The 13,985-nt window shown below is 40.8% G+C and overlaps 1 protein-coding gene across 3 annotated transcripts in view; it reads right to left on the minus strand.

The window, feature by feature from the left end:
* Positions 1-13,985, minus strand: part of Tom1l1 (target of myb1 like 1 membrane trafficking protein) — a 40,151-nt gene that overhangs the window by 3,320 nt on the left and 22,846 nt on the right. For 2 of the 3 annotated variants that reach the window (XM_057774449.1, XM_057774450.1), the window contains 7 exons: positions 13,338-13,471; positions 9,383-9,443; positions 8,948-9,065; positions 7,608-7,707; positions 4,106-4,154; positions 1,817-1,922; positions 1,361-1,433 (listed from right to left, as the gene is read on the minus strand). In XM_057774449.1, coding sequence (XP_057630432.1) covers positions 1,361-1,433; positions 1,817-1,922; positions 4,106-4,154; positions 7,608-7,707; positions 8,948-9,065; positions 9,383-9,443; positions 13,338-13,471 — 641 coding nt within the window. Of the gene's footprint in view, positions 1-1,360; positions 1,434-1,816; positions 1,923-4,105; positions 4,187-7,607; positions 7,708-8,947; positions 9,066-9,382; positions 9,444-13,337; positions 13,472-13,985 lie in introns of all 3 variants that reach the window. The other variant, XR_009057396.1, reaches the window with a different exon arrangement.

The raw sequence follows: 13,985 nt of genomic DNA on the forward strand, positions 1-13,985 counted from the left end.
ACTCTGAGGGCTTAAATAGACAATATATCTAATACTCCCATGTGCCAGGACATTGGCTATAAAACAGGACCAAAGCAAAATATATATGAAGAGAAACAGGTTAAAAAGAGTAATAAGAGCTAATGGGACAAGCCTAAACTAAGGCTGAGTATTCATAATTAACAGTAAGTTACCGTGCCATGATTTCAGGGCTGGCTGTCCAAGAAAACCTGCTACAATTGGCAGTCATGGGTATGTGGTAAACTACAGAACATACTCTGTACCACCACCTTTGCTAGCATTAAGAACACAGCTATGGCGCTTATACGGTATCACAAATCTTTGGAACTACTTGAACATACTAGTTTTTAACTATGGGTAATTGATTTTTTTTTTAAAATGTACATTTTAAATTCTGCACAGGCCAAACAAAATACAACTGGGGACCAGATAGATACAAGCTGCCAGTTTCTGATTGATGATTTCCAAAATCTTGTTTTGAGCATTTTCTACAATGGGGATAATCTTCCACTCAAGAGGATAGGTATTAAATCTGTAATAAGGAGCTGGAGAGATGGCTCAGCAGTTAAGAGCACCGGTCACTCTTCAGAGGACCTGGTTTCAGTTCCTAGCACCCATACAGATGTTTACAGTGGTCTGTAATAACAGTTCCAGGGGATCTGACACCCTCTTTGCATTCACCGGTACAGATACACATATGCTGCACAGACGTGATGCAGGCAAACACATAAAATAATAAAACCCCTATAATGTGCTTACCATCCCATATACAACCTGGCAAACAGGAAACCATTCAGTGATGGTACCTTAAGGATTTCAAATTCAAAGCATTTTTTTTCCTTTTGGACAAGGTCTTGCCTTGTTGCCTACACTGGCTTGACTCGTGATCCTCCTACCTATATCTCTGACATGCTAAGAGTATACTGTAAGGCTACGCCTGGCTATAAAACAATTTTAATGGTCACTTTTAAGGATATTTTTGTCATGTTGAACACAAGAAGTTCTTTTACATGTCTTTTGATTCAGTTCTGGGTGAACAGTTTTAAAATGTGGCATTAACATGTCAGCAAAGAATAGTGTCCTTCTCAAGCTAGAAAGACACTTGCCACCAATCTATGCTAAATGCTGGTTCCAGTTACTTCTTAGCGTGTGACTCTAGCATTTTTAATTTTTCTGTCACAGGCCGAGAGCAATAAGGCCATTAAGAGCAACAGCCATTATAAAACCTCATAAATCATTTTTAATAAGGCCATAAATTTCTGCCAAATGCTAAACAAAGTTAAATGATTGACCAAGCTCAGCTCTGTCCTCAAAGAGAACTGAGACAAAACATAAATTAATGATTTTATAAATGACTTACTCTGTAGCAGGAGCTAAGGGATCAAACTCCATTACCTCGTAGTAATTGGGTGGTTGGAGATCATTGTTTAGCACTTTAGGTGAATGAAGAAGAAAAAAAAAAGACCATTAAGTACACATGCTTGTGAGGAGCATGCACAATTCATAATTTAATGTAACTTAAATATTTAAATATGAGTCTAACAAATACAACCAAAACAGATGGTTCAAATGTTACTAAGTTCCATGAGTCTATGCATAAAATAGGATTTCCAAACCTCAAGTACAATTTTATTTATTTTAGTGTGAACCAAATACAACATTCAGTTCAGCACAAGTATTTTTATAGTCTCCTAATGCGAATTATAATGAATGGTGTCAGCCCTGAGTTTATTATATGTGTTTTTAAAGTACAACGAGCTCTCTGCATTTCTCTATTTTTAATTAATAGTCTTTGACAGGTTCGGGTCTTGTGTACCTGGATGATTGCTGGGCAAGGGTGGCTGCCTCTGGCTCGGCGGTGCTGCTGTGGCAGGCTGTAGGCTAACTGGCTGTAGTAATACTGAATTGGAGTGTTCCGGAAACTGGAGAAAGCATAACACGTGTTCAGGCATACATTCTGTATTAAGCATTTTTGTTACCAAATGGCACTGCTCCAAGAGCTGGGTGAGACCTGGTCATTTTTACCACTTCCGTTTTACCTAATAACTGCTTGTAAAATTGTCTGCATGGTTTCATGCTTATTACATTCCATTTCCCCCATAGAATGTAAAATGTATTTTAAAATACTGTTTTTAAGGAAGAATCGCAATTGTGTGGCTCCGTCTAGCTTCTGTTTCGCTCAGAATATGAAATCTCAGCCTTGAACAGGAATGAAGTTCAGTTTACAAATAATCATGCAGCGATGCTATCAAGACTAAGAAAGATAAGTCGTTCTTTATCCAGGTTTAGCTGGCATAGCCAAATAAAGATAGAACTTGAGAGGCCGAGACAGGAAGATGGCAAATTGGAGGTTAGTCTCATCTACAATAGCAAGACCCTGTCTCAAAAATCAAAATTACACTTTTTGTAATTTCCTCTTTCATCCTACAAGTATGTCACTTTCTAGCTGCCAGGCACTATTAAGACAAGAAATAAAACAGACCAAACACCTGCTATATCAGACACAAAGTGGAAATCAGTGTCCGGTGGCCTGTTCTATGGTGAGAGAGCAGGAGAACTGGCTGAGGTACAGTGGGAGACTGCTCGCTCTCACAGCCTGGTCACAGGGAATGCCTCACCACTGGGAACCTCCTGGCTGAGCACTGACTGCTCTCACAGCCTGGTCACAGGGAATGCCTCACCACTGGAACCTCCCGGCTGAGCACTGACTGCTCTTACAGCCTGGTCACAGGGAATGCCTCACCACTGGGAACCTCCTGGCTGAGCACTGACTGATTAATATTAGAGGACACAAGTTTCTAGGCTCTGAAGTCAGGGAAGTAATTATGGTTGAAGCATGGTGAGTGGAGATAGGTCAGGGGTGAGGCAGGAGCGGTAATGGTGAGGCTAAGATCAGAATTCCAGGCGTTGACAGAATAAGAACACGGAGGAAGACAACCAGGTGGAGTTGAGCAGATGAGTGGCATGACTGGGGGAAATTGCTCAGGTTTGGTTTCTAACAGCACACTATGATTTGGGATGGGGTAGGAGAGAAGCCTTGGGAGGCGGAAGCTTAAACAGCTCTGGAGAGGTTATGACAGTATCCACTGTGTGATCACTTATATTGGGGTGGGGAAATGGAGAGGTGAGTTGCATAGGACAGTAAACATGTTTTCAAACCAAGGTAAAACTGAGTCAAGGGATGTTCACCAAGGCTTTTGACCTAAGCACCTGATAAAGGGCGTTGACCATTTAATGAGGCACAGAGTCTGCTAGAAGAACTGGCAGATAGGACAGGGAAGAAAAGGGTGAGGGTAGATGCAAAGTTGATAGAATTCTGAGTTCAAGAAGCAGGGTCTAGGCTGGAGATAAAATCTTGTTGATTGTTGAACCTTGGTTATTTTAAGGCAGGGACCAAAATCTAGGCATGGTAGTGCGTGCCTTTAATCTCATTATTTCAGAGGTAAAGGGATGAAGTTGAGGAGTTCATGGCCAGAGAGACCCATCTCAAAGGAGAAAGAGGGAGAAACAAAAGATTCTAAAGGAACGAGGTAGATAAAATAGAAAGTCTGTGCCAGGGGTTTCTGATACTGAAATATCGGGAAAGGGAGCCAGCCACGAAAAGAAATGGAGAGAAACAAGGAATATGTGAGACTCACATGTATACACGAGAACAAGTGAGTAATTGTTAAGACTGGGACTAGAATTATAGCACTAGTTTAATTATGTAAAAAACACTGATAACCTTCACTAGGGTTTAGACAGAGGGGGATGAACAATGCCGAAGTCTTTCCAGATATAAACAATGGTAACAGAACTACAACTTTTTGTTTCTTACAGCGCTGCTGATCAAACTTAGGGCTTGTGCACACTAGCTAAGTGCTGTTCCACTGAGCTATATTCCAAGCCCAGAAATTATGCCATTGTTATCTTTAACCATATTATCTGAGAAAAACAAAATAAAAGTTATCTCAAAAGACTAAGGTTGCCAACAATGGTTGTGTCACCCACCTGTAAAGACTTTTTAAAAGTAAGCAGAGTAGAGCATGAGAACTAACCAGCAGTGCTTTAGTCATGAGTATCTGCTGACTAGGTGAACTGCTAGCAAGAGGGTTTGGTTACTCACATCATACGTGTGACTTGAGGCGAGGTTTTGGCTGGTCCTTTGGGCAAACCTAGGATAGTGTGATAACACAGCATGATTACCCTACAGTGAGAACACAAATGCAAAAAGTAAGATGATTTCCCAGGTCTGAAAGCAAAGCCTGTATAGCAAACCTTCAAACTACACAAAATGATACCCCACTTCAAACTCACAAAATGCAAACAACTACCATCTGGTTTCAGTGCCCTTCGGGCCATGAAACTCAAAATCAAACACAGCAAGGGCATCAGTCCTTGGCAGGCGTGGACTTGAGGCCCTGGAGTGTGCGCAGTACATTAGTGAAAGCACAGCCCTCAGTCTTTCCATCCGTAGCTCCCACCCATTGCATCTTGAAAGATGAGAAGCTGTATGGAGCAAAAGTTAGGAAAGATGGGGAGAGTTCCCATTGTGGTTAAAGTGGAGTGGAAAAAAAATTATCCCCTTACTAATGCCACTATAAAAGCTGGAAAACAAACCAGCGAAGCTAGTCAGGAATGTGAAAATGGTGGCAGGCTGACTGGGAAAGGACAAAACTTAAGTACCTCGGAACTACTGTTGAATTGACCGTTTTTTGTATTCTCTTGATTTGAATGCAGCCTGAATCCCAGATACAGACTTAAGTGATGACAGAACTCAAAGAAAAGCAGTCATTTGCATGCAGGGAACAAGAAGGACACCCCTAGCTGCCTCTGATCCATCTTCACATCCCAAATATAGCCAACCCCATGGTGACTCCAGAGGTAACGGGTGGGCAGGAGAGTAAACTCTGAAGTGAGGGAAACTTCCTCTCTGATTGGCTAAGCTGTGACTTCAAAAGCATGGGATAGCCATTGTTGCTTTCTGTCCTACCATTTGTCTGGAGAAAGCACAGCAGGAGAACGATGATTAGGTAATTAGATAATAAGGTGAGCAGAGAACAGAGAAGGGGAGCTCCAGGATACCAGAGAGTACCAGGGAAATGACAAAGCTGAGAGAACTCAGGAAAACAATCTTGTAAGGTTGTTATGAAGTCCTAAGACAGAATTGTTTTCAATGTCCATGATTCAAATGATGTCAAAATACTGAGAACTGGACACACAACCTACCACTAGACTTCTGACTGACCACAGGGTAGTACATAGGCAGGATAGATTTGAACAGCACAGAAAGAGCTTTGAAAATTCAGTGATTTTTGAGCACATATTAAAGAGGCGGGCTGAAATTATAAAGTGAATCTAATCAAGTTTTTTGCTTCATGAAATCAAAGTATCAATATTTATAGACCAGATTTTCCCAAAACCAAGCATCTACTAATAAAAATTAAAAAGCCAAGGATATAATTAAAAATGACTAGGCGTATAAAGAACCAGAAAACATTTAATGTAGTAAGAAGACAAGCAACAGAAATGACTACCAAGAGAAATGGATGTTGGCATTATTCCAAAGAGATGTGAAAGCAGCTATTGCAGTACAAATATTCCAAGAGGCAAGCATTCAGTAACCCTTTTAAAAATGGAAAAATAGAAAGTGTCAGTTAACAAACAAAAATCATAACAAAGTAGAAATTTTAAAAATGAAAAAATAAATAGAAACAAACTTCAAATCAGTTTAATTGTAAAATAGAGATGACAGGACAGTTAGTGAACTTGAATGTGGATCACAGACATGATCCAGTTTGAACAAGAGTAAAAGAGACAGTTGGCCCTAAAACACTTAGGTGGTAATACCCAACAACGGTCTCAACAGAAAAGCAGGATGTGTGTAGTACTGAAAATAAATATGAATAAATAAAGGCTGAAAAGTAGTTTGGTGGAAGACATTAACTCATAGATTCCAGAAGGCCTGTGTAGTGAATTAAATTTTATCCACGCTCTCCCTAAAGGATATGTTTAAGTCATAATGCCTTGAACCTGTGTTGTCTTATTCAGAAATGAGATGGATCTTCAGAGGCATTCGTCACCTGAACGATCTGTTTGGCCTTCAAATCCAAGGGACAGTGATCTTAGAAAAGCTTAGTGAGACTGTAGGTGCACATAAGAGAAGGCCAAAGGGTAGAGGCAGAAACTGGAATAAGCCAGAGAAGCCAACAAACACTAAGTCACCAAGGAAAAGGCAGAGGACAACTTGTTACTGAAAAATGCTAGAGAGACTGAATTTTAGACTTCTTGCTTGCATAACTATGAGGTAATAAGTATCTGTGGTTTTGAACCATCTAGTTTGTGGGAATTTGTAATGGTAGCCATAGGAAACTAAGGTACTCAGCCAACACTACACAAATATGTCAAAAGAAATCGTACCCACACATCACAAACTGCTCAAAATTAAAGAAACAAAACAAAAACTTAAGGCAGAGCACATTATTTACAGAGAAACAGTTCAACTCAACATTTTTTTTTCTTTTCTTGTTTCCCACTGGTTTGTAATTCTGGGATGCTTATAAAAACTTAAGATTTGTGCTACTGAGTCAGAACCTATGGAGGCCAACAATGTGATATGTGATCTGTGACTTAGTGATTTATGCTGACTGAAGGATGATCTGGAACATTACACAAAATCAGAGAAACAGACATACTGAAGGCTTACTATGGGGTTATTACATAGTAAGTGCTACATTAGGAAATTTACATTTATTTCATGTGCTCAGTGTGATTCCTAAGTAGTATTCTTAGAAGAAAATGAATTCACAGTGGCTAACGTTTCATGCTGTGCCATGCTGCCAAATGGAAGCAAGGCTAAGACTTTAACCCAGGTCTTTCTAACAGTAAAGTCTCTACTTTTCTATACTATCTGTTGTGTGGCAGTTTCCTCTTGGAGGGAGGCTCCTTAAAACACAGAATGCTTAAGAGGTGGAAAGGAGTACACACGACAACATGGCCATGGCACAACACACATACAACATTCCACCCTTCAGGAAGTCACTGAAACTGAGCAAATTTACTACTCCCACCACCACTCCTCCCTGACTGCCTTTTCCCAGCATATAAACTGTAAGGGCTGCTGAGAGACACCCTCAGACAAGATGAGCTGCCTAGAACAGACTTAGACCAGCAGAGCTACCTGGAAGAACTAGAAGAAGCTAAGGCCAGCTAAGCTACTTGGAAGAAACCAAGAAGTCAAGCAGCCTAGAAGAGGTCCAGAACAATGGAACTTCCCGAGAGACACTATCCTGTTGAGATGGCTATAGGTTGTACAGTTCTAGCCAGATTCACAGATATCATGAACTGATATCCATGCTGGGCTGGGCTTTTTGGTGCTGCAACATCTTTGAGTCATTTCTGCCCCTGTATGTACCCCCTCACCCACATTCCTATAAATAACCCCAATAAAACTCATAGTTCACCAAGTTGGTCTTCGGTGGTACTTTGGTCTCTTATATGTACCTTATCTGGGCTGGGTGGATGCTTGTTCAGGTCTCCCCAGAAATAGTGTCATACAACACCATGTTTTCTACCATAGGAACCACAATGCCATGGCATTAGTTCACTGGTGTTGCTGGCATACTTACAGGGTAGGTGTTTCTGTGTTTTCCGATGCTAGCAAATCCAGCTGTGGTTGAAGATTGGAATACAAGTTGCTTGTTATAACAGGACTCGGAGAGCTGACACCTAAAACATAAAATGCATTTGTTTGATTTTTTTAAGCCAATTTTTATCATGCTTATAGTTACCATCATTGGTATCCTCAATTTCCCCCAGTTAAAGAGATTGATTTGGATACTTCTGTCACCATAAAATGATACGGTTTCCTCTAAGAGAGTTTAAAAAGCATCATTTATAGGAGACATAAAAAGGGACAAAGACAGACAATCCCAGCCACATAAAGAAGCTGTCATAAATGGAAAATATTATCTGTTGGATTTTCCAAAATCTTAAGCTGATCCAAAACGGAAAGGATTGTGTATGTCTTCTGCCTAGCACAAAAGTGGACAGCTAGGATTTCTACAGGGCTCAGCCTTCACGTCTAAGCCCTTAAACCCCCATACAATTAAGACACTGAAAGGGAATAACTATCTTCCTTTGCCCCAAATCCATAATGAGAACCCATGAAAACTCTCTGGGACAAGTGGTCCCACCAATCTCACTAGCTAACATAAGCAAGCTGCCAATAGTTCAGAGATGAAGAACGCTCGTAAGGAAACCACAAATTCAATACTGTGTACTTTTGCTGTGGAAACACCAAAATATAAGAGAAAAATTATGGTTTGGCTGAACTAGAATTTTAGATATTTTCTTCATCTTGAATATTTTGTAGCCTAACAAAACTTGCTGGAAATAAGAATGGAGATAGTACGTTAAATAAGGTGGGTAACTACAAGCCTACAGTGCATTTGGCAAATGCCATTTCATTCATCTTCACAAGTTTTTCAGGAAACCACCGCCTCTCTTTAAAAAGTAAGGCAGTCCCAAAGGTTAGGCGACAGAACTGGACCTCCAACCTCCTTTTCTAGCTGCCTTCCCATTTTTCTCCCATCCAGTCTTGGTTCATAATTTCTGAGTTCCTTTGTCCGCATCAATTAGTCTCTTATTTGAACTGTGGCATAGCAAAGACATCTAACAATAATAGTCTATATCCGGAAGAGATTTAAATATCGGCTAGTGAGGAGCAAAGCCTCTATAGGTCAGGTAAATTCCATGGGCTTCTGAGTCAGCAGGAAGAGTTCCAAACCCCCTACACACCCCGTACATTCCCTAGATCTAACCCAACTTTTTTGCAGGGAAGTGATTACATCTCTGATAGCCAAACTGACTTCAGTCCTTCTTGGGAGGCATTCAACTGGAAAACCAAGGAGAACTATTTCCTATCAGGTTCCTACGCTGCTGAGACAAGGCCTGGTTGCTTATTTACTTAAGGCTGAAAGCTGAGCATTCACGGTATTGAGTGTTTCCCCATTGGACACAGGTGTTGGCAGGATGGGACTGAGGTCGAGTAGATCACAGGAAGGAGCGGACGGCTCACTGGACCTCTGAAACCAGCAAAAAAGAGACAAGTTAGGGGGACAATCGTGCAACTTATCCTAGCTCTCTCCAAACACATTCCTTTGGATCTTTTCTGAGAAAAACATCAGGCCATGGCAACTTAAACTTCACTGCACTAAGCACTTGAATCCTTCCTTAATTAGAGACCCTCCTAACAACTTAAGATGGAAACCACACAGCCAAAGCCACTGCAGGGTGTCGGTGTTTTCATCTTGTAAACAGCTGTTTCTAGGGAACGTTTTCTTCCTGAAGGATAATTAGTAAGCTACTTCATCATTTTCTTTCGACATTTCTAATCACTTACATTGGTAGCTTCGTTCAGGTACCTATTCTGTTCCAGAAGTCTTTGTTGGTTTCGAGTAAACCTGTTGAAATTAGCAAAGTGCAACATCACTTACAAACAAAGCTTAGAGTTATAAAATACTCAGACAGTCACTACAGTGATGCAGTCTCATCTTTACTCAATCTTAGGAAATACCTTTAGTAACTAACTCTCTTCCAGGGGTGGGAGTATGGCTTAGTAACACAGTTCAAAGCTCAGCATTCAGTCCCCAGTACCACAACACAGCCACCAAAATCCTGTCTTCTAGTTAATAGAGTACCAACCTTCTTAGAAAAAACTGTGAGGAAATTAAAAAGTTAAAAAAAAAATTAAATCTCATGTTCTACAAATTATCACTACTACTAATATGTGCAATATGTGTATTTGCTAAGTGACTTTACTTCTATATTAATTTACTTACTTATAGTGTTTTGCTGAGTAGCACAGGCTAGACCTATAATCTTCCTGCCTGAGCCTGTAGTGCTAGAATTATAGACACATGCCCATGTGTCTAGTTACTTTTAAACTTAGGTAAAATTATACTTTATGCTATTCTGTATCCTAATTCAATTGTGTTGCATTGTTATAGTCACTTAGAGCTATAATTTTTAATGCCTATAATATATTACCATAATAATTAACAACATTGCCAATTCTTATTTTCAAATATAAGGTTGTTTCTTACTTCGCCATTATAAATAATTTTTATAAAATCAATCCAACAGTTGCACAGATGGCCCCGATTAGACTAAAAGGGTTGCTCAACTAAACAAAAATTTATCAAAAAAATAATGAATTTGGAAAGGTACTTATGTGTGTGTATGTGTGTGCGTGTGCACACATGCTTGTGCACATGCCCATGCACGTGGGAAGATTAATAGAGTGAGAGGAGATAAAGACAGGGCTGAGGGAAAGAGTAAGCAGGGTGAATTATATGCATGTATAAAATTGTCAAAGAATTAACTTAATAAAAATATTCAAGTGGATGAAAAGTAGTTCAGTGTTCAGTGTACCATCAGGAAAAAAAAACTGACCTTTTACAGTTTGGGCCTAATTTTCCACTGCTTGTCTACCACAGTAAAAGAGAAGCAGTTAGGACTGTTACACAGTAAAAACCCCGTGAAGCTGAAGAAGTCACATTACTCTCTACTTTCTACATGCTTGTAAATCTGACTCTCTGAGCCTTGGTGTCCCATCTGCTAAAAGGGTATAGCATCGGAGCCATTTCTTCAGAGATGCACTTTTAGAGGCAAAATCAGATCCCTGCAGAGTGATAATAGAGGCAGTAGATGCGAAGCTGACGTAAATTAAATTAAAAGTTGCTTTAGGAACTTGTGGTATTACCATTATGACACTGACTCCAATAGCCTAAATGCTTTAAAGGCTTGTTCTGTATCTGAACACAGTTAGGTGTTTGATCAGTGATTCTCAACCTGTGTTCTGACCCTTTTGGCAAAACTCTACCTCCAAAAATGGTGTAGGAGGTCCTTCTGTATTTGTGTTGCTTTCGTTGGTTATTAAAGAAACTGCCTTGGCCTAGTTGATAGGGTGGATCTCAGTTAGGCGGGGAAGACAGAACAGAATTCTGGGGAGAAGGGCAGAGTGGCAGATGCCATGATTCTCCTTCCCTAGACGGATGCTGGTTAGACTTATGCCAGTAAGCCACGACCTCATGGTGATATACAGATTATTAGAAATGGGTTAGATCAGGATGTGAAAGTTGGCCAAGAAGAGGCTAGATATAATGGACCAGGCAGTAATTTAATTAATACAATTTCTGTGTGATTATTTAGGGTATAAGTTAGCGGTGCGGCTGGGACAAACAAGGGGCCCCACTCCCTGCAACACAAAAAATCCTTACATTATGCAAAATGACAGTTATGAAGTAGCAACAAAAATAATTTTATCATTGGGGGTCAATACAACATGAAGAACTGTATGTATTAAAGGGTCACCTCATTAGGAAGGTTGAGAACCACTATTTTAGATTCTTCTAAAAAGCACACTTTGCCAAATGAGGTGATGGAGGTGAATCTTTGGGGACTTTGAGGCCAGACTGCTATAAGGAGAGTAGTGTTCTCTTCTAATGATACCCATGCCCCGCTTCACTCGGTGACAGGCTAGATGGAAACTGGGGGCCTGAAGACTGTGGAAGGAATGGAGTCGGCTAGCAGTTTAGCTTGGCTAGCAGAGTCTCTGGATATTAGAGACATGCTCACTGCGGTCTTCAAAAGAGGACTTGGAAAGAAAGACTCAGAAGAAGCTGTCAGAGTGGTAAGATGCGAGCCGTACTGAAGCAGGTATTGGCACTGAAGATGGAAGAAAGAGAAGATAGTGGCCATGGGCCGAGGAAAGTTGGCAGCCTCTCCTGGCTGCAAAGGTAAGGAGATCGAGTTTCCTTTGGGACTTCCAAAATGCAAGGCAGCCCTCCTGACATCTGGAGTCCAGCCCAGAGACAGACACTTGCATCTCCCAACCTGGAGAACTTGCTTTATGATCTAATAATAATAAATCTGTGTTGCTTCGAGCTATGGAACTCATGGCAGAAAAACAAAACTGGTTAAGCATCTTTTCTAGAAGGCCCGTTTCTCTCTCTGGATTCAAGGACCACAGTCACTGCGGTCCATGTTGTTCAAAGCTGAGTCAACACAAGCAGTTCAGTTTCCTGATCTAGATCAAATAAACAAAAGCTCCTCGTTAGAGGGGGCATTTAACCCGTGGTCTTATGATTGGCAACAGAATTCTCCCAAATGAGAACCAGACAGCAGCTGGAACACTGAAAAGCATGTGGTTGCCCTTGGACATATTTCTGCTTAGAGAGATTTACGTCACAGGAAAAGGCATGGCTCATCAGTCTGTCCAGTGCTAAGAACATGGAGACTGGGCTCACAGTCAGGTTTTCTTACAAAAGTTGCCATCCCTAAGAGACAGTGAATGTGAGACCGGGAAGGAGAAAGGAACCACAATAGTAGCTGCTGGCTTTGTCTTCCTGATTCTCTTGCCTAGTGGTTGGGAATGGGAGAAAAGGAGTGAAAATCTTTGTGATTTCTAAAGTCTAAATGGAACATTAATGTGGAGGGAAAAACAGTGATTCAGTGCAGAACATATCAGGGGTATAATTCAATGGTAGCACTTGCCTACCAGGGACAAAGTCCTGAGTTCAATCCCAGCATCACACACAAAAATGTAATGGGTGGGGCTGGAGAGATGGCTCAGCGGTTAAGAGCATTGCCTGTTCTTCCAAAGATCCTGAGTTCAATTCCCAGCAACCACATGGTGGCTCACAACCATCTGGAATGAAGTCTGGTGCCCTCTTCTGGCCTGCAGACATACACACAGACAGAATATTGTATACATAATAAATAAATAAATAAATAAATAAATAAATAAATAAATATTTTTAAAAAAATGTAATGGGTGTCGGTATGCAACTGTTAGTTGTTTTTATTATATATTATCTCATTTACTCCTGAAAAAAAAAACCAACTCCTCCAAGATAGAAGTTTTTGGTTTTCTTTGTTTTGTTTTTCAAGGGAAGGCTTTGAAATGTTAGGCAACTGATCTATATCCCCTCTCATTATCTAGATTTAAATTTAGGTCCATTCACCCCTCTTTTATGCCACTCACGTCATTCTGCACTTGCTGGTTAGAAATGTAGCCACCATACAATTAAGTAGCCCCAGTAATGCTCAACAGTCACAGCACCTTTCCAAAGTAGACAAAGGTGTCTACTAAGTCACCTCAACTGGGAGGCGCCTGCCTGGCATCTGGGGAATATTGCCACACAAGAGAAAACTATTCTATTTCACCATGCCACTCCTATTGGGAGAAAAAGATCTAGAAAGAACATTCCCTTGCAGGTTCTCCAGAAGGAATGACGTCTGTACGGTGGGGAAAGGAGAGCTAGAAGAGGGGCAAAGGGCAACCATGGGCTCACCGCTCATATCCAAGGATGGCATTATTCAGATCCTCGTTCACTTGAATTAGCTCTACAGTCACGTCTTCGTTTTCCACCACCACCAGCAGGTCCATGATCCTCTCCTGCATCTCCCGACCCGTCTTGTAAAGTTTCTGTCAGAAAAAAGGAGATTTCTTCTTCCGTACCAGTGATGCTCTTTGAAAACAACAGACACACCAGCCTACATGCACCTGTGGTCACTTCCGGCTGTCACCCAAGGACCATCAACGTTTTCAACTGTGGGCAGTTCATCCTGCCCATCAGAGGGCCATGAAAGAAGGTGGCATAATTTTTCTCTAAATCAACAATGTGATACACTGAAATGCCGTATGGAAATTCTAGAATCCCTGTTTAATAACTGAGCTATTTTGGGGGGGGGGTGATCACTTGTTTTATGAGCTTTAATTTTCGCATTATAAGTGAAAAATAACCACGTGTCACATCTACCTCCAGAGCTGCATGAAAATCAAACGAGATGAGTGAGACTGGGAGTTTCTGTAACTACAAAGCATAAACATGAAATGTCGTTGTCATTATTAGCGATGGTAGAAGTAGTTAAGAAGCGTTTACAGCACGGGGGCAGAATTTTACTTCCTGTTACATGTACTTAAGCCTTTAAAGTTTATA

The sequence above is a fragment of the Chionomys nivalis genome, chromosome 7 (genome assembly GCF_950005125.1).
Source record: "Chionomys nivalis chromosome 7, mChiNiv1.1, whole genome shotgun sequence".
Taxonomy (NCBI): Eukaryota; Metazoa; Chordata; class Mammalia; order Rodentia; family Cricetidae; genus Chionomys; species Chionomys nivalis.